Here is a 21,341-nt window from a genome sequence, read left to right on the forward strand (position 1 = left end):
TCCACAGACTGAAGTTTTGTATTTAATCTTTTTATGCTCTGTGCAAGTAAGCAAAGGTCTCTTCTGTTCTTTTACATTAAAAAGATATGGTGGATTGCAGACTTTATAATAGAATAAATGTGTTTAAGGGCAAAATATTTGTGGATTAGAACTTTCCAGCAAGCAAAGTTTGGCATCCTAGCATTTTTCTGAGTTAGCTCTTCAGGCTTATAAGAAAGTAGTTGTAATCGTTGCTGTCGAGTGCAAAATGTTGCACTCAAACACCAGTTTCCCATGTTTGCTTGTGGTTACAATTGTGAGACTGAAAATTCTGCTACCTTGTACATATTGGGAGGAGGAGACTATACCTGTTGAAAGTGAATAAAAATACACTTATTTGAGGGAAGGGGTGGGGATTGTTGATGATGAACATGGATTATGCTTGCAGTAAGTGTGTTGGATTTACACTGTCTTTAAAAATGAGTACCACTTTATAATTAATTTAAATTACACTTGCTTATGCTTCTTTTATCAAGCACTTTCCTCTTACCAGCACATTTGATTTGCAGAGTTAATGCACTTGCTAACTTTTTTTCATTTCCAAAACCAATAGCACTGGCTTTCATAAGATGAAAGATAAAGAGGATTATTTATTAGTTACGAAGAAGTCTTTGGAGATGCACGTGTATGCATTTTATGTGTGTATGTGAGCATATCTATATAAATGTATAAAAAATATATATACGCACATAGTGAGATAGTCAGAGCTTAGCATATTAAAAAAGTATATTCCCCATTGATTTAACTATATATTTTGCTACTGGCCCAGATAGTGTTATTTACAGTTGAGCATTATGAATGTTCCTAGAAAGATGGGCAATGTTCAGTTCCCATTAGCTGGAAATACTTTTTGTCATATAAACCCTCCTTTACTCTCCAAACCACAATCAAAATAAAATTCAAATTCTGCTGATTTTTCTGGGCAGTCTCAATATACAGCTTTACAGTTTAGTTATTTCCAGAACACATTTAAATAGAAATCAAAACCGGTAACGAGATGTACTACAGGAGACTGTGTAACACACTGCAGGGCATATGTACTGCACCCTTCCTGACACAGCATTATGCAATCTTACCCTGCATTTTGGTACATTAAGAAGGTACTTTCAAGTGCAAAACTTACAATATTGTGTTACATTTTGTTGGTGTATGGCCTTGTCCCTTAAAGATTAGCCAAATCTGAATTGAAGATGTGAAATTGCAAATATTTACAACATTCATTGCTCAGCAAAACAATGGCAGCATTCTCAGCCATATTCAAATGCTCTTAAAGTATCTGGCAGCTTTGGAGTGGTCAGGTAGACTATGTGTTTGAAAAATCATAAAAATCCAATTTTCAGTTTCAAAAATAGTTATTTCTTTAAACTATATAAATACTTTTGAGCTTATGCTTCTGTCAGTCATCAAAAATGCAAAGGAGTAACATCTTCAGCTAAAACATTGCAGTGGGAATGGGAAATAAATCTTTAAGAAGACTGGTTGTTACAGTCAATACCCAAGCAGTTTAGGTGACAGGTACCCACTATCTAATTGATATAAATGATTTTTTGTTTTATATTGGGTTTTGCTAATTCCTTTGCTTCCTGCCTGTGGAGCTATTGGTCAAAGCGGTCCATTGAGGACATGTCTACTGTTCATACAGTCTCCATGACTGATATGGATGTAATGAGGTTTTTTCCTGTTTCATAGTTCTTGTAGTCCCCTGACCATGGGCTCAATGAGCGCATTCAGACTCCTTATGAAAAACAGCTCTGCCAGCTGAATGGCAGGAAGCTTATGAGTTTCTTTGCCAGACTTCTCTGGATGTATAAACCAGTTGCTGCAGCTCTAAAAATGATTTGACTGGTGCAGTAGTGATTTTCTGCACTGAAGGTGGATGCTGGCAGGAGTTATGTACTGCAGATATTTCACTGAACTCTGACAAGACCACGCTCTAATACAACACTCCCAAACATTTCTGCTAGCGTGTGATTTTCTCTCCATCATTATCTTCTGTAGAATTGTATCTGTGGGAAACCAGTTTATAGGACTGTGCTTTACTGCGTAACAAGGAGTTGTTTTCCCTGGTATTATTTAACATATTTTGGCTCTAAAGCATACCTCAGTTTCCTGCATTTATTTGTTATAAGCAGTCAGGAAGAGCACGAGGGGCACAGAAAGCATGTGTGCCCCATGCCCGCTAAGGTTAGGACTGAACTGAAAATCTATTGTGCCAGTTAGCAGCTACTTAGACAGCTGCCTAGCTGGGTCTCTTTTGATTCTGACTGTTCTCTGTAATTTCTAACACTGCCAAGGGGAAACACATGGTTTTTATTTATTGGTCACTAACTATTCTCTGATGGGTTTCAAAATGGTACACTGCAGTATTAATAGCTTTTCTCTGAAAATAGTACACGCTCCCTGAAACTGAAGAGTAAGCCTCTCGTAGTCACTCTAGACAAACACATCGTGAGAAATGCTCGCTTTAAAAGGCGTTTTGCTCTTGTTCAGTGTTTGTCAGGTTCAACTCCAGCCATGGCTTCCCAGTGGAGGTTGGTTCAGACGCCAGCATCCTCCAGCTGAAGGAGGCGGTTGCCCAGCGACAGGGAGTTCCAGCTGACCAGCTGCGGGTGATTTTTGCAGGGAGGGAGCTCAGCAATGACTTGACACTGCAGGTAAGTCTCCCTTGGTATCTTTGCTTCTGGACTGCTGCCAGCTACACTGCCTCTGCCTCTAATGCTGCCAATCTGATGTTCATGCCTGAGATCTAATAGAATAAATAGTGCCTGGGGATTCCTTGAACTTTACTCCACACTGCTTCATTAATTCTGACCTTCTTAATTATGCATTAAAACAGCAAGCAGGAAGGATAGGGGAAAAGAGAGAATACGAGAGAGAGCACGAGAGAGCTGTGCGTAGTGAATAAATGTTTACTGACTACAGAAGCAAGCCATGCACAATTTCTGTATCTGTTCAATTTCCATTTTACTTATTCCATTCGAATCTTAATGAAGAAGGATGTGAATAAATTGCTCTAAATCAGGCTGCACAGTCATCCCATTTTATAGAATTTGTAACCCAATTGTGACCCCTGGAGGATAGCTACAGGGCTGCTGCTGCTCCGTGTGCTGCTGCGCACACGTGCAGGTAAATGCGCTGCTGGAGGGATGGTTCCAGATCAGAAAGCCCATAGAAGTGTACTCCAAACCACTGAACTCATAAACGTGTGAAGCTAAGAGAGGAGCAGGGAGCATGGAAGAGTGGCTATAAGTAGGTATCTGAATTTCAGCTCCTGAAGGTTAGCTGACTGTTCTCTTCAATAAATGCAGAGAGGTGTTCACCTGTGGTAAGCAGTAGTAAGCATGGAAAAAGAGGTTCAACTTTCTCTTCCTTGTTGTCTTTGCTACCGTTATCAGTGCTGCCGCAGTTGCTTTATAAATATTTTTGTTTATCCTGTATCTGGATTTGGCAGTTCACTTGGATAGCCAGGGCTTAGCACAAGATCACACATTTAAGACATTTGGAGAACTTGGGGAAACCTACTGACCTTTCGACAGAGGGCAAATACTGATTTAATGAAATTGCTGTCCTTCTGCAGTGGTACCAAAGAACTGCAGATGCAATCTGTAGTAGTGCAGGTGATTATATAGAAGATCCCTCACAGGCAGAACTCTTTCAGATTAATTGGCACTCATATTTCAGAAGTATTGCTGTACTTAGAATGGCTGCTAAGCCTGGGTACAGAAAGTCACTACTGTATTGATGAGCTATCACTATTTCTCCTTGGGTATGATATTTATTGCTTTGCAAAGGGTTTTAGGGAGTTTCAGCACACAAAGGAAGGTATAGAAACGCAAATTGTTGTCAGTCTCCAATGCATCACCTGTGGATAGTGTCGATGCATATATTCACGGAATAAACGGCAATGTGCTTCACTTATATGTGAATGTAAGAATAAAAAAAAAAAAAGGTGAATTGTAGAAGCTGCCAGTTGCTAGATTTGAGTGTCTGTGGTGTTCTGTCAGAAGCTTCTGAACCACTTAGTGTTTCCTGGGAAGCTGTAGGTATTGGTATTGCTGCCATTTTATGTCAGCGTGAAACACAGATTTTGAGCCCAGTTTTACACTTGCAACCAAGTTTGTTGTTGGCTACAACATACAATCTGTTGCCAGAGTAAATTAAAAATTGCTTTCCAAATATACAGGCCTGCTGATGACTTAATTCATTTCATTGGAATGTCAGAATTACCATGTGTAGTCAAGACTTTTTATTATTTAGTAAACTGGACCTAGACTCATTGCTTTGACTCTTGGCTTCTAAAGCAGATAGGAAGTTCAAAAGCTGTTGCAGATGGTATAATCCATACTTCTGTGTTTAAGTGTCTTAAATATTGCAATGATTAATATCATCAGTGGTGTATCAACTGCATTTTTATTCTTGATATTTAATTAAGTGTATTTTACTCTGCTTCTGTGTTTGCAGTTTTTTCTGTCATATATTTGTGTATGTGTATTCATTTATTGTGGAAATTTGTCACCACAAGAAGAACAGTTGAGGGTTTGAAGTGTTTGGTTTCCTATAGTAGGCTGTTTGGGGCTTTTTGTATAAGAAGCTGAATGCTAGTAAAACTTGAGTGCTAGTGAAATACTACCTGCTGGCATTTATGTTGCATCTGTAATTTCAGAGTTAACATCACATATGAGCAAATTAACTAGCTCTTGTTTTCTAGACCTATGGATTTGCATGCAGAATAAGAAAAATACAACATAGATATGTACTCAGCTGACACTTTTAAGTTATTTCATTTTATGGTAATGTAGAATTTCTAGTAAGACCATTTTGTCCTTCCATTTTTCGTAGATCACTTTTGAACTTATTTGCCCAAAATACTGTGGGAGAATCTAGAGGTCAGGAAGGAGAACGGATAGTATTACAGATAATGAGATTATAGAGGACATGGGGAAAGCTGCAATAATTGCAGGAGTATGGGGGAGGGATATAGGACATACTCCAGAACAGCAAACTTTATTGGTTTCACAGCTCACAGAACAACTAGATTTGGCTTGACAGCTACTTTAGGATCTCAGGCAGCTGATACAAAACTTAACTGAGAAAGTGAAAACTGCGTTTGTTTTCCTGTTTGGAGAGAGGGAAAAATCTTTCATGGTAGGTGAAACCTGTAAAAAAGAAATGAAGCTGGAATGGACAAACATTAAAGAGAAATTATTATAAGAAAGAAAGTGCCAAGTTGAGATCTTAAATAAGTAATTTGATATCAACAACAACAGTAAAAAAATTGTAGGAAGGACAGAAGTGAAATATGTGTGGAGACATTTAATTTGGTACCTCAGGTAAGTGTTTTGTCCTTGAAAAAAGAGAGGAAGATTAGATACTGATTCAACTGTGCACAGGGGAGATCAGTATCTTAGCTGGTGACTAAGGGGCAAGTAGTGAAATTAGAGCCATGGTAAGGAAAGATTGGTAATGACTGGATGAAGAATGAGACCTGCAAATTTGGATCTCATCAGAAGGAATTAGAGCAATAAGCTGCTTCCTAAAAGCACAGCAAATGGTGTCACTTTAAGGGTGCTAAATATTCCGAAGAATGATGAAGAGCTCACTGCTGATTACAGTTCACTTTGGAATGAATAGAAGTAATTAATTAATATATACCCAAAATAGGAATTCTTTCAGAAGGCTGTCATGAGTATATAAGAACAGTGGTAAGATCTTCTTATGGCAATTATAAGGCCAAGAGAAGAACAGAACCATAACAAAGTCACCAAAGGAATAAACAGGAGGTAGCTGCTTATCAGGAACATTGAAGTGTTGTAACAGGAGATGACTGCTTACTTATTGTCCTTGCCTCCAAGAACGGCAAAATTAGTTAAAAAGCCGTCTGGAAGCAAAATATGTAATATTTATTGATATGCAATTTTGCTGAATGCAAACAATTTGAAATTTACTACTGGTAATAGAAGCAGTGTTATATTAGTACAGGCTTGCCCTTTATTGAAGAACTCAAAATCCCCTTGTGTGAAGAAGCTCTTTGCAAACAGTTTGTAAGAGATATTCCCTGCCTTGCAGAGCTTACAGTGTAAATGAATAAGGCAGACAAATGATGTGATGGGAATCAGTAGCCTGGCTTGTTCACGGTCAGTAGCAAAACAGGGATAGAATTAAGTCTTCTGTTTCCCAATCCAGTACCATTTCTTTTTGACAGTGTTTGCTCTATGATGTAAATGTAGAAAATACAGTTCTTTGAAACAGAAAAAGACTAAGCATGTGATTAGTAGCAGGACTTGTTATCTTCAGCACAGTGCTCCACTGAGACAGCTTCTAAATCAGAGTTAGCTTGCATTTGACTGGAGCATAGGCTTGAGGCTTGGAGTATAGGCTTCATGTGAATTTGGCTTTGACTGCATCCATCCATATAGGTGCTTTCCTAAAATTATTTATACATACATTCAAGCAACAAACAAACATGACTAGAAGTATTGTTAAACACTGGTGTGTGAGCTGACGAGCATAACTGAAAATGAGTAAAAAAGAATGGCATAACTGGAGTAGATGATCATCTCTACAGAGGAGGGAAAAGAGAATTGGTGGGGAGAAATGGTGCTATAAGTAATGTTAGCGTGCTGCAGTTTGACAGTGCTTTGGAAAGAGTATGCTTCGTTGTGGAAGGGTTTCTGAATAGTAAACATTAGAGGTCAATCCAGAGGGCACCTGGTTCTACTGAAAGCACTTTCCAGTGTTATTGTGTGAAAAGCTCAAGGACAGAGAGCAGCTTGTGACAACAGGTCTCAGTTTATATCTCTCACATTTTAAATATTTATTAAAATAGTATCGTTAAATGGTATCGTTAATACCATTGTTCTCAGTGAACAACTTTTTTAGCAGAAACAGGTATTTGAACAACGGAACATTGCATTTTATCGAAGAAGGACCTTGTGTACCTAAATATATGGCAACTTTCTTACTCTAAGCACAGGTCAGTACGATAGAGCTTCCAGCAGTTCTTGTATTTCCCTGTTTCAGTTTACTGAAGGTACAAAGGAGAAACCAGGTGACACAGTGCAAAATGTGTCCCTAACCAGCAAAAAAGCCCCATGTGCTCAACTTTAGTTATAAACCCCTGAACACTAAGATTAGAATGGGTCTTTTGACATACACAACGAGTAGTACCTTTTGTTACAACCTACAGTTTTGTATATAGGATACCAAATCACTCACGGGAACGTCTTTGATATTCAGCAGTTTTGTGGGTTACAGAATACAGTTGAGCCAACATTTGCATATGTAAATGCTGTTTGGAGAGATCTGCTCACAGACATCCTGACTGAATCAATCATCCTATGTGAAATTCAAAGAGACAAAATGATTTTATGTGTGTGTGTTTAAATCAGTATTTTGGGTCAATATTTGATCGACCTGTGGATCTTTTCTTAGTTGTAAAGCTGCAAGAGATGTGTATTGTACTTCTTCAAAACAGAAAAAGCTAGCTGAAGAATGCTTAGGTATATTATAGGAATAAAGGAAATCTTAGAGATGCCATCTGTGTTGCCAGGTAATATGGACTAGGCTGAGTGGATAACGGTACTGCTCACTCTTGTTTCTTTTGATGACTGCAGACTCACTGTATGTGACAACAGAGACTCTACATGTTGAATAAGTTTTTCCAAGACTTGTGATGAGCCTTGTGATATTATATGCCCATAATGAATGTGGAAAGTACCATGTAGCCATATTTAGTATGAAATTAAGTTAGGGCCAGCTCAGGTCTACAGATTTTCCATGTCTGTTTAAGAGGATACATTGCTCGTTAATTGTTCTGGCAGATCAAGATCTAAATGCATTAATAAATTAGATCTTCAAGCCCAGTGTTGTGGTTTAACCCCAGCCAGCAACTAAGCACCACACAGCCGCTTCCCCCTTCCCCCCTCCCAGTGCGGTGGGAAGGAGGAAAAAAAAAGTAAAACTCATGGGTTGAGATAAGAACAGTTTAATAACTAAAGTAAAATAAAATACACTACTAACTAATAATAATAATAATATAATAATAATAATTGTAATGAAAAGGAATATAACAAAAAAAAAAAAAAGAAATAACACCCAAGAAAAGACAAGTGATGCACAATGCAATTGCTCACCACCCGCTGACCAATGCCTGAGCAGTGATCCGCGCCTCCTGGCCAACTCCCCCCTGTTTATATACTGGGCATGACATTCCATGGTATGGAATACCCCTTTGGCTAGTTTGGGTCAGCTGCCCCAGCTGTGCTCCCTCCCAGCTTCTTGCACACCTGCTTGCTGGCAGAGCATGGGAAACTGAAAAATCTTTGGCTTAAGATAAGCGCTACTTAGCAACAACTAAAACATCAGTGTGTTATCAACAGTATTCTCACACTAAATCCAAAACACAGCACTATACCAGCTGAAGAAGAAAATTAACTCTATCCCAGCCAAAACCAGGACACCCAGTAACACATTTCCATTCTGCTTTTAAATACATTGCTGTTCTATTCTTTTTATGCTAAGTTTTTTCTGGAAGTAGGAGACTATGAAAAAGATTTAACTGTAGCTAAATAAGGGATGAATTATCTTCAAGTAGTTTGGTAACTCCAGAAAGTGAATGGGCCATGTTTGAGGGCTGCAGCATCTAGGATGGCCTTGAACTTTGCTGGTACCTTCTGGATTCTTCTGACATTTCTTATGTGTTTTAGTTGGTCTGCTGAGGGTTGAGGAGGAAGAGTGAGAGGGTTTTCTTTGCAAACTTTCTGCAGTGTGCACTCTCTACAAATTTGTATTTAATTTCTAGAAGTATCTGGGTTTTGGTACCTAGATGAATTCTGCGTTGTCCGCTAAATCTGGTTCATGGTTCCCTGGAATAGGGTTGCTGGTGCTAGTATTCTTGTAGGAGTGTTACTGACTCATAATATTTCTGAATGACCTGTGTTGCCCTTTTAGAATCCTTTCCAAATTTCTAAATGTGAGTTTCTTTTCTTCTCCACTTTGCTGAGAGTTTCAGTAAGTTTGGAGTCTATTGAATTAATTTCCATTCCATCTATGGTTGTTATTACTTTCTTATATGTGAGAACATGTTCAGGCAGCAGATGAATTTTTTTTTTTTTTAACTTCATTTCTCTTAGGCAGTTAAAATTCACTACATTGAGGCCATTAAGTGAATTTTACGAAATCCATTTCTGAAAGAGCAGTTGCTTTGCGTGGGACTGATAGAGAAATCGCAATACTGTTTGCATGAAATAGAGTATGTTGATAAGAAACTCCTCTGGCAAACCACTGTAGTTCTTCTCAAGACATGTATAGTGTTTCAGAATGAAATTTTCTTGCAAATTGCACTAATACTAGATGTGCTTTTGTTTTCTACCTGAATACTTGCATTAGACAGGCACTTGTTGAATCTTTCTCCCTTGTCATGAGTATAATCCAATTCATACGTTTACAATGCTCCCCATTTTTTGATTCGGATCCTGCTTTAGGTTGCAGGAGGGAAAATGTGTAAGAAAAAACTTCAAAAAGCTGTAGTTGTTGGAGTGGTGGCAGTGAGTAATAACTTTTATGAGTTTGTAAATCATGACGGTAAAAGAAAGGTCAGCCCACATCTTTCATTCATCACCTTTCTAATTTGCTCTGGTGAAAAAATGTTTAGTATATTGCACACCATTACCAAAAACTATAGTTGAACTAGCAGAAGTTCAAGGGTAAGAGGGATATTTCCTTCCTTCTTCCTCCCTTTTCCTCAGAAGAAAAACATGGTATTAACTATTCTGGTAGACTACATTTATAAGGAAGGTTCCATAGAGACTATGTATTTTCTAATTCATAACTAAAATAGAAAAATCATTGACAAATATTTGTATCATGTTAAAAACCAAGCAAAAATAGGATGTCTTTAACACTTTACATAGTGAAAATACTGGATTAAGAAATGGGAAATTGGGACAGAGTGTCTGTGGATTATTTTTTAACATTGAAAATTCTGTGTCTGGAAAATAAAATCATAAATGAAGAGATAGAAACTTCAGTGTTGGAAATATATTTTAGAATAGCAGGTAGCATACCAAGTATACCTCCTCAATAGAAAGGTGGAATGTAGTCCCTTGCCATTATAATTTCTTTGCTTTAGTCTTAATTTTACTTATTTAAACTTTTACAGCTCTAATCGTCTGAAATGTCATCTGTAATACATTCATATTTGTAATTATCAAGGTCACACAGCTATTTAGTAAACCATTCCAGGTTTTCTTCTTCTTTTATTTTTGTTTTTCAAGCTTTCTCAGTCATTTTAATTGAAAATGTGGGAGGGAAGCTTAAATGCTTCGTATCTGATTACAGTTTTCATCACAGATGAACCTCTGTACTCTAGGAGATGCAGGATTATTCCTGTTAGGAGCAGCTTTGATGGGAGGGGGTAGGGTGAAGGGGAAAGAAGAAATTAAAAGAACAGAGTTGTTGCATTATGACAGGAAAGGCTCCATGAAAGGAAATAACATTGGTCATCCTAAAAAAAATAACACCAACGCAGGCTTAAAGAGAAAGAAGACAATTATTTTAGGAGTTATCAAAGCAGAAGTAGGTATATAATTCCTTATATATAATTTTGTTGGATCAACCCTTGATGAATTTACAATTCCTAGAAGCTTTCTTATGAACTCTAAAAGCCTGTTGAAGAAATGAATGTGAAGTGTTTAAAGAAAAAAATCAGTAATAAGCAGAACAACAGAGCAATACAATTTTCTCTCCTCATTTAGATTCAGTAAAGCAGCAAAAGTACCTGTTCCACAAATGAAATAATTTTCACTTTCTTCATATACAGAGCAGGTTGTTATTTCATTTTTTCAGGTAAAACATTGGCTCCATTGATTTAGTGAAAGTGATGCCATTGATTTTCCATGAGTCAGCATTCTCCCTCTCATTCTCTCTCCCTCTCATTTTCTTTCTCACTCATTCTCTCCCTCTTCTTCTCTTTCCCTTTTTCTCACACACACACACACAAAATCCTTACTGTCCTGGGGAAGCTCCTCAGCTAGTGTGAAATGCTGTACCTTCCATCCATAGAAGTAGAGATGTGAATCCCATTCCTGCTGAGTCCAGTTTCCAGTGCTGTTTCTGAATGAATTGATCAGTGTTTTCCTCACTTGTACTGCTTTTCTTATTATTAGTTTCCCACAGTTCAAGTCACTTTTCCTGCTTCCATTTCTGCCTCTCCCAATCAATTCCAGTTCTTTGAAATCCTATTTCCAGCCAACATCTATTGCCCATTGTGGTGTTAAACCAGCTCAGGAAACTAATTGTTCTTTCTAATCTTTCCCTTTCCCAGCCTATGAAATAAAGGAGGGGAGAAAATGAGAAAATTAAGTTGCCTTGCAGATCTGCTCTACCTGCCAATGAACTGACATTTTCTTCTACTTATGGTTTCTGCCTCTCATTGGATGATGTGCTTCTGTACTAACTGTTGACCTTCTTGTTTGCTGACCTTCTTGTATCTAACCAAGAAGCTGACAGATTTGCAGGAGACTATAGAGCTACAGGATAATTTGCAGGTAGGGAAGGGGGCCTTGTGGAAAATCTGGGGAGGATTGTCTCATCTCAGACAGCTGTGTTCCTGGCAGGAAAATAGCCAGGCCCTCTTGTGAGATATTGGACTTCATGCGTATCTTCATATCAGTTTGTGTATATGTGTGTGATAATGTATAAAAGGTTATCACCTTATTTTAGGTAATTTGGAAAGGTATGTAAATGTTGGCAATTTTTTGGTTGATGAGGTTACACTTCTCATGAAGAGACATGTACATGACACCACAGTTGCTAGTTTTATCGTAAAATTAATATAAAAAAGATACCAATAATGAAACATCTTTAAACTTCAAAAACATTTCTAATACAGTTTTTCCCTAACTATTTGACATAAAACAGCATGATGGAGACATATAAAAGTTTTATTGTCATATATTTGGTATGCGTCATATACCAGAGCTCTGACTTTGTGATTTGTTTCTTATACAGCTCACCCAAATTATCCTATAAAATATTTTTACTGTACTACCTTAGCATCTTTAACATATCAATCTATTCATTTGTATCTTTCACAGTATGCAGCGTATTGCGAGTACAAAACAGATAAATGTATGCAAGTATGTTTAAGCACAGAAAATAATAGCTACTTTCCTCTTTAACCAACATCATATAACCTTTATTCCTGCCTTATTTTCGTTACCCTAGATGGTGATTTGGGGTCTTTGTTTACCATTTATCTCATAGCAGTGTGTTTATAACTACAGCTTAAGCACACGTAATTCAAAGTGTCTGAGCTTCAGGAAAGGAAGAATCAATCAAATTTTAAAACATCTTAATGTTTCTATTGTCAGAATTTTATAGCAAAAATGTCTCAATGACCATAAATGACAATAAATAAATTAAAATGACCAACTGGATATATGTCATTGGAAACCTTATTCTTTGTGAAAATGTTCCCTTTTTCTTTGTTAATAGTGAAAACTGTAGTGCTTTTCTTCTGCATGTACTAAGATGCTCAGCTTTATAATACTGGAATTTTTATGTAATATTTTATATAATTTTTGTTTCTTGGCAGCAAGTAGTAGTGGGAACTTCTGTTAGTTTTCTCAAAATAATTTTATAAATTTTTGTGCTGTCACTATGACAAACACAGGAAGAGAGGAAGTGGTACAACAACACAACAGAATACAAGGGGAAGAAAGGATATATGTAGAAATATATGCCAAGCTGATGTAAACATTTTAAGACTGAGTATCAGAAGGCTAGAAGGATTGTGGGAATTTCAGATAAAAAGGGTTCAGGTAGACCTGAAAGGTTTGACAGAGAGAGTTATGCTTAATTATATGGCATTTACTAAATGTGAGGGAGATTAGATGAGCAACCAAAGAAAAATCTGTTATACAGCAGGGTTCAGGAAGCATCTGAGGTTGTCCTACCAGGCAGGAAAGCAAGAGATAAGATGAAGGTTAAGATATATTAGAGATGATTGCAAAAGCATGGAAACCCAAGGAACTGGATTGCAAAAGCATATGAATTGACGGCAACCATTGGTAAGCCCAAATTTAAAAAAAATTCCAGTAACTAGTGGAATGGGAAATTTTCAATGTGTTAATATAATTTGCAATGTAAGGCTACTTGGGGAGAATATAAAGAACTACATTCAAGGCCTGACACCTAAAATAAAAGAGATTAACATGTTATCATCTTCAAAAGAGGTGTGATTACATTACAGAAATCTACCTTAAAGTGGTAGACCCACTTAGTGGGTCACCGGACCCAAGTGATTCCTTAAGCATATCATCAGATAAGATTAAAGACTTCTCCCTTGCAAAATGGTGGTCTTTTTTTAAATTAAAAAGACTAGAAATTTATTCAGTACATTTTAAAAGAAGTGAAAAAAAATCCAAACTGAAGAGCAGTAATCCATGCAAGTCTATTGTCTGGGAAACCAACTTAGGAAATACTCCAGCTTATTTACCTGACTTGAGCTATGCAATGAATACATTACCTACAACAATAAATTGAAACAAAATATTAAACTTAAACTTGCTCAGCATACTCAATATTACCATTTATAATGAAGGCAGATACTGGGAATTGTTATCCTATTGCCAGCAAGGCAACTGAAGAATTATGCAATGCAGAATTGCATGCAATTCTAAATACATTATAGGAAACAAGATTTGGGGAGGTTGAACTGGTAACCATTGATTTGGTGGGATATATTTTCAGCCAGAAATGTTGGCCATATAAGCACTATTCAGCCAGGTAAGCACTTAGCCTTATTATAAATTAGAGCTATGAGTTCTGATTTCAGAAGAGTGAAGAAACTGGATGCAGTAACACATAACAGTATTAGTACCTACACTGTACGCCAGCAGTGATTTGTGCACTTGCTTTTCAGAGGACCATTCTGTAAATGCCATCCTTTATCACTGCAGAGGTAATAAAAGCAGCATCCCCAGAAGTGTTCATTTCCGATGGAATTCGTTGCTGATCTCATCTATTTAAGTGAATGCAAATGAAAGTTCTCTCTCCTGTTTCTCTGAAGGATTGATGCGTTTCTGACTGGTGAGCACTGCACAGTGTCAGTCTCCAGAAACAAATGGAGGAAGATTGACACAGAATGGGTTCATACCTCAAGTAGCCACAGGATTTAATCTCCTTGCGTCTCTGAGTGTATATGTGTCAGTCATAAAGTAGTCTGTGAATTACTTATCTCCTGACATAATTCAAATCTCTCAGAAATGTTATTTTTCTATTAAAAAGAAGGATTGACTTCGCAAGGCCCCTGTGGGCTATAGAAAATACTGAAAAAATTGCTATCGATAAATAAATGAAATATAGAACTGGAGAGAGAGTTCACTTTGTTCACATTTATGGAAACTTTCATATGTTCTGTTGTTTTGCTGCATTAGGAGACATGCTACTTCCATGGTAAGGTAATTTAGTGTGATGTATTGTGTATTTATAGTTAAAGCTAAAAATTGAACTTTTCTGGCAGAAGAGAACACTAATAGCCCTGCAGGATATACACTAGCTCACGGTAAGGCCAGTATCCGCAGTTTTAAAGTTGCACTGTACTGGAGACTATTGGTCAACACCAGGGTTTCTAGTGCTGCTTACATGAGAGAAGTTGCATTAGAGTTTAGAAGAGAGAGGAGCTGAGAGAGAAATAACCTTTCCTAAAATGAGAGAAAGATGAGGTTTTCTTTTGAGGCTTGTTCTGTCATTGCCCACTTTGAAATCTCTTTGTGGTAGCTTCATTCGGTCCTTTTTGAAATGGCATTGGCCTGCTGACATTTCAAAAGGTGCATACCAGGAACAGCATGCGAGGTCTTGTTGCTGAAGAATTGTGTGTCATGTCCTGACTTGATTACACTACAGGGAGGAGGCTAAAGTATGTACTTTAATGTCTCTATAACTCTGTAACTTTGTGTTGTTTTGAAGAAGACTATTTCCATTTTCTTGAGTAAAATGGAATTTAAAGAAATGGCTATGTCAGGCTGGTAAGTTTCCTGTGTAAGTCAGGAAAAGCTTGTGACATACACTTATATTTCTGATATAAATTTATTTATACTAATTAATTTTTATCCTTTGTTCATTGTAATAGTAAGTTACATCCATGTGATTTGATTATATCAGCATGCGTTAATTCATTTCCAGCCTTTCATCCTGGAATGTGAACTGCAGGGTTTGAGCTGCAAGACACACTACAACCTGCTGTTATGAGTCCAAATAATTACTTACAGTGCAATCTGCCAATATTGCTGCTTTTTTATTTTAGTCTACTACTATGTAGACTATGTTAGGGGTTCATTCTTGTGTAGTCAAGATGCCCTGACTGTGTAGGAAAAACTGCTCTTCCTGGACACCCTGCTTATTCACTTCTCATTCAGACATTTTTTTTTGTTGATCTCAAATGTGTTTGCTGTAGTCAAGATTTGATCCAATGCAGAGTTCGGGTTGATGATCTGAGGTGTCATGGACCAGCCTTTTGGAGACTTTCTGCCCTGGGGCTGAATGAGTATGAATCAAACTTGCATTCTTTTTTATCAAACTTCCATTTAGAATTGTGGGCTTTGATGTTTTTGTTTGTTCTATACTTTAGCTCTTTGCAATTTATTACACTGTCGTGGTTTAACCCCAGCCGGCAGCTAAGCACCACGCAGCCGCTCGCCCACTGCCCCCCCACCCCTGGGATGGGGGAGAGAATCAGGAAAAAAAAAACTCGTGAGTTGAGATAAAGACAGTTTAATAGGACAGAAAGGAATGAAAAACAATGATAATGATAATAATAATAATATGACAATAGCAATACTAAAAGAATTAAACTATACAAAGCACGTGGTGCACAATGCAATTGCTCACCACTCGTTGACCGATGCCCAGTTAGTTCCCGAGCCGCGATCCCCCCTCCCAGTTAACTCCCCCCAGTTTATATACTGGGCATGATGTCATATGGTATGGAATAGCTCTTTGGCCAATTTGTGTCAGCTGTCCTGATGGTGTCCCCTCCCAGCTTCTTGTGCCCCTCCAGCCTTCTTGCTGGCTGGGCACGAGAAGCTGAAAAATCCTTGACTTAGTATAAACACTACTTAGCAACAACTAAAAACATCAGTGTGTTATCAACATTATTCTCATACTAAATCCAAAACACAGCACTATACCAGCTACTAGGAAGAAAATTAACTCTGTCCTAGCCGAAACCAGGACATACACTTTTATGTAAGATGATAGGTCAAATGCTGCACGTAAAGCAATGTTTGTGTTTTAAACTGAATGTTCTGCAGAAGAACCGAGGTGCTATATTCTTCCCTCCTGCCTACAGCAGTCTTCCTTTTAGTTCAGTGGGAAGATGTGTATTTTATCATGCGTTATGTCAGTGGCTAATAACTAAAGCTTACTCTCAGTTTATTTTCAACTGTTAGTTTTGAAACAATAAAACAACAACTGGAAAGCGAAAGCATACGTTAATGATGATTGCATACATTAAGATACCTGCTTTAGGCAGTAAAGCTGGACACGTAATACTGCCAAAGGTTGACTCTTTGCATACCCTTGACTTTCTTACTTACTACAGAGCTAATTACCAAAGTCCTCTGACAACTTAATTTTGATTAATCTGTATGATTAGGATATTTTGGAGGTTGAAAGAAGCAGATCACAGAGTTAATTGAACTTCCTGAAAAAGAAGCTCAAACTCATAGGACCTCCTGGTTCAGTTTGGTACAGAGCAGTCAATCACTGTACCAAAAATTTCATTTGCATCTCTAGTCACTCGGCACTACACAGTGGACCACTGCTGATATCCTGCTATCTGTCAGGACTGTCCTGCTGATGATAGCTCAGGATAGTCAGAAAAGGGAGCGCAGAGATCTAGTTCATGCTCTGTGAGTTTGGGAGCCAGAACACTCCGCTAGATTAGCAGAATATACAAATTAGATATAAAGAGACAGTACATATAGTAATAAGGCTTCTTCCTATTTTCTACCTAAGGACAGGTATGTAGGTCAGGTGTTTTAACTTGGATAAGGAGTGCACTTGTTTTTATTCATTCTGCGGTGCAGTCCTGGAGTGCATGAAAATGGATTTTTTTCGTTGAAAAGAAGATGCACTCCAGCTGCTACTGGCATTCAGTCTATGGAATCTGACTGAAGTGATTCTGAAACAAAACCCCTCTGAAATGCCCATTTTGTGGATGTTGGGTCCTCACAATCAGTTGTTTAGCTCTGCAGACTTGCTCTTGCTGGGCATCACTACTCACTGACACAGGCATAGCCGTTCCTCAGTGAGAGCTGCTCATGTGAAGAGGGACTGCTTATCATCTTCAAAATTATCTTTCTCAAAAGTTTCTGGACAACTTTGAGGAAAGATGAGATTAATACAATATATTCTATGGTAAAAGGTACTCTTCAGGACAGGTTCATCCTTTTGCTATATGTTTCTTAAGTTTGGCCTTTCACTTGCATTCAAAACATGCATGTTGAGTCAACATTCACCAACTTGTAAAGAAAATTAAATGATAAATTAGTCCATACTTAAGAATGCAGTACTATATCTCTGTTTTGTCTCTCAGACTGTAATTTATTTGTGGTAGGTGTTAAATTCTGATACACTCAGAACTGTTTATCTGCTCTTTCCTGTGGTTATTATGCTTTTGTGTTCTAAGGCCCCACCAAAGAGTTGCAATTTGACCAGTATTAAAGGAAACAGGCATTTTTACATCTGATGGCATAACTTGTTTCCATATCTTTTGACTCTTCTGCCAGATATTGAGAATTAAATAATCTGTTAACAATAATTTGATTTCTGAATAGAAGTTCTGCAAACTTCCCTCATGTTACAAAACTGGGAAAAACAGGGCTGCAAAATACGTAAAGCATAGTCTAATGTTCCAGGTGATGTCTATTGTAGGGAGTGGTTGTATGACTGATTAAATGTTCAGTTCTTGATTTTTAGAAAGAGATTTCCTAAATATATTTTAATCAACTGCGTGTAACTTGCGAAACCAGCTGAAATTTTCTACATGGATGTGACCTTCTTCAAAATAACAGCATGTGCCCATAAGCATTTGTGAAACTTAACATAAATATGAAACCTAGAATGACTTAAAATCTGTTATTAAAAAACCCCCACTTTTTCCTGCCATTGCCAAAAATGCCACTCTTGTTAGTTTTAGAATTCAAAGTTACCTTTGGACTGTCATATTTTATAGCTGATTCTACTTATTCCAATTCTATATTTCCTGTCTGCCCTAACTCATGAACACCAAAGATTTCCACAGACAAATAACTATGGGTTTGTTACTTGTACAATAAGAAAACTATCTGAAAATATCTTATTACAAAGCGTTGCAGAAAAATACATTGGCATAGTATTGTATGATAGTGATTTAATTGCAACTGCAGATGTGATTAGTTTCAGTTTCATATGACTATTATAGGTGGTAAATCTTTATAGTTTTCTTTAGAGGATGCCATGCTTTCAAAATGATGTATATGTGTGTCCAGACAGTACACAGTACATAATTTTCTGAGCATTGTAGTGTGTAGTTCATTTGCATTTGGGGTTTTAAGGCAATTTAGCAAATTTCATAACCATGAGCAATTTTTACGTCCTGTATAGCCTGCACCTGTTGTATGTACAGTATATATATGACTTTCTAGTCTTTCTAGCTCCCAGTAGAAAGTTAGCCCCAAAGCCACAGTTTCATTTGCCCTGTTGTAGGTATTTGGAAGATTTGGGAGGGAACTTTCATTGCAAGTTATTAATTTTTGCTGGTGTTTTTATTCACAGTAAGTATTTATCTTAACTGCATCTTTTACGTATTTTTCAAATTTTGAATAATTTGGGGATCTGTATCAATGTTGACAAAATGCTTTCCAAAATGGTTGAACATGTGCTCATATTTTTGCTAGGGAGTTCCTGTACAACTGAAAAAGAGATTAGGGAGGCAAGTGCATGGCTTGCGTTGAACGTTTGGATCACATTAACTATAGAAAACCAAAATAACCTGGGACAAAATTGCTGCCCTGTTTATGAATGGACTCTGCTTGCAAACTTTGAAGGAGGGAGTAAACGATAATAATTAACAAGTTTAAGCAAAATTGTAAAAAAAAGTTAATACTCTAAGTTTATTGGCAAGTCTGACGTAGGAGATCCCTTTGTAAAACCAAAAACTATGGATTAAGAACTGTTTTCAGTCAGCATTCTTTAAGGTAACTGTTTTCCTGTGGTCTTTAGAGAAGTATAAACATAAGAAAAAAAAGTAGGACATTTCATATTATTATTGATAAAATGTTCCAGTTTTAAGGCTTCTTATGTATTACAGGTTCTGATAATATCAAGCTTAGTTATTTCAGTTTGGATTCTTTTCATGTTTCAGAAACTAATGGTGTTCAAATTCTACATGAGCAGGAAAAACAAAGCTTTTAGGTAGGAGTTGCATTGCTTGAAATTGGAAGCAATCATTTCCCCATCCTTCCCTTCTATGCTGATTTTCAATTGCTAACAGTTTTCAAGACAAGAAGACATGAAATCAAGATGTAGAATATAATACCCTGTCTTATTCTAAGCTTTGTCGCATAGCTGAGCACCAAATGAATGAAATCTTTGTATTCTCCAGACTTAAGTAACATGGAATTAATCTGGGAACAGCTATATTTGCTCAAATATTTCTTTGAAATATGGTTTTAACAGAACAGAGCAATTATTCAAAATAAATGTATCCAGACACAGAATAATTTAGGAATATCTGGAATTCTAAGTCCTTAACACCTGAGCCATCAGGTGGCTCATGCTTCTGTCATACCAGAACAGCAGCAGAAAGTCATCATGGCACAGTAGCATCTGCTTCCCATGCCCTGGAAAGCCTAGGAATCTCTAACAGATGTACCTTGTGGAGATAATTGTTGCTAGGGGTGCAGAGAGGGAAAAAACCTCAAACCATGCCCTGATTTATCCCATTTTTGATGATGGAGTGATTGCCTTTGCAATGTGAAGTGTGTAATAGCTGATAGTATATTTTGCCTCCTAACTACAAGCATAAAATTCAAAATAAATTTTAATTTAATGAATTTTAAATAGCTTTTAATAGAATTAATCAGGCAAAAATGTGTGCGTATTTAGCTTGAAAGGTCATTTTTTTCCAAATACGACTTTAAATCCATTGACAGTTTCTGGACATAAAAAGTATTATTTTAGCCAATTTCAAGGTACTACAACCTAATAATATTTTAGCGTGTTTTGCTGCAAATTTCTAATGCATAAGAACACAGACTTGGTAAATGCCAGGAAAAGACTAGTTCAGAAAACACTGAAGTTTGTGAAATATAAATGAGATCTGTATGTCTCTATTACAAACAAACAAAAATATAATTTAAATATAATTTGTTGCTGCATGTTTGTCGCTAAATCTTTCCTGAACTAAACGTCAGCTGAATTGCTGGCCTCAGTCACTTGTTCCATAATCCAACCACTCTCCACACAAAGAAACTCTTCAATTGCTCGTACCACTTCCCATCTTCGTTTTCAGTATATGATGTATTACTTTTCAGTTAGTTACTAGTTCATTGAACTTGTTAATTTCAGACAACTATTATCTCAACTCCACACTGGGAGAATACTTGCATAATTTACACTATTTATTTTACTTCCGCAACTTCTGGAGATGCTATGTTGGAAGTGTTGGGTGACTTTTTTACCTCAATTCATTGACAGGAGCAAATATGAAGATCATACAGACTTTAAGAAGCCTTTGAAGAAAGTATAAAATCATCTGGGTAACTGTGAGAGCTATTGTAATATTATGTTCTGAGGCAATATACACACCATAGGTTTTAGCTGGATGTCATTTTTTCAGATAAAGGTATGTCATTCCTTGTGACAACTTTGCTATTTCTCTTCAGGTTAGGAAACAGGAACCTTCATGACAAAATATTAAAGTGTCTTTTTGGAAACAGCTGAAAAGTCCTGCTCATTCCTTCTCAAAATATTTGGGTTTTTTATAAAATATCACCCAGTCGCTGAATACATCTGGTATTGTCTCCATGGGGTATTTCTCTGCAGAAAGAAAAAATGTCATATTTTTTAAATCCTGCTTCCACACTTGGGCAGTTAAGCATATTAAGGAAAGAAATATATACTTAGATATTAATTTATACTTGGATGTGATTTTAAATCAATAGAATTTAACAGGTAGCATACCCATTACTGCCACATGCTAAGTGGGTAGTCTTCTTCCAGTATAAGAAAGTGTTGTTTTGGTTTTGCTTGTCTCA

At 37.0% G+C, this 21,341-nt stretch overlaps 1 protein-coding gene across 1 annotated transcript in view; it reads left to right on the forward strand.

Moving 5' to 3' along the window:
• PRKN (parkin RBR E3 ubiquitin protein ligase) overlaps nucleotides 1-21,341 on the forward strand; it is a 652,406-nt gene that overhangs the window by 8,639 nt on the left and 622,426 nt on the right. The window contains exon 2 of the mRNA XM_050893232.1: nucleotides 2,530-2,693. Within this exon, the coding sequence (XP_050749189.1) occupies nucleotides 2,530-2,693 (164 nt within the window). The remainder of the gene's footprint in view (nucleotides 1-2,529; nucleotides 2,694-21,341) is intronic.

The sequence above is a fragment of the Gymnogyps californianus genome, chromosome 3, assembly GCF_018139145.2.
Source record: "Gymnogyps californianus isolate 813 chromosome 3, ASM1813914v2, whole genome shotgun sequence".
In the NCBI taxonomy this organism is placed as follows: domain Eukaryota; kingdom Metazoa; phylum Chordata; class Aves; order Accipitriformes; family Cathartidae; genus Gymnogyps; species Gymnogyps californianus.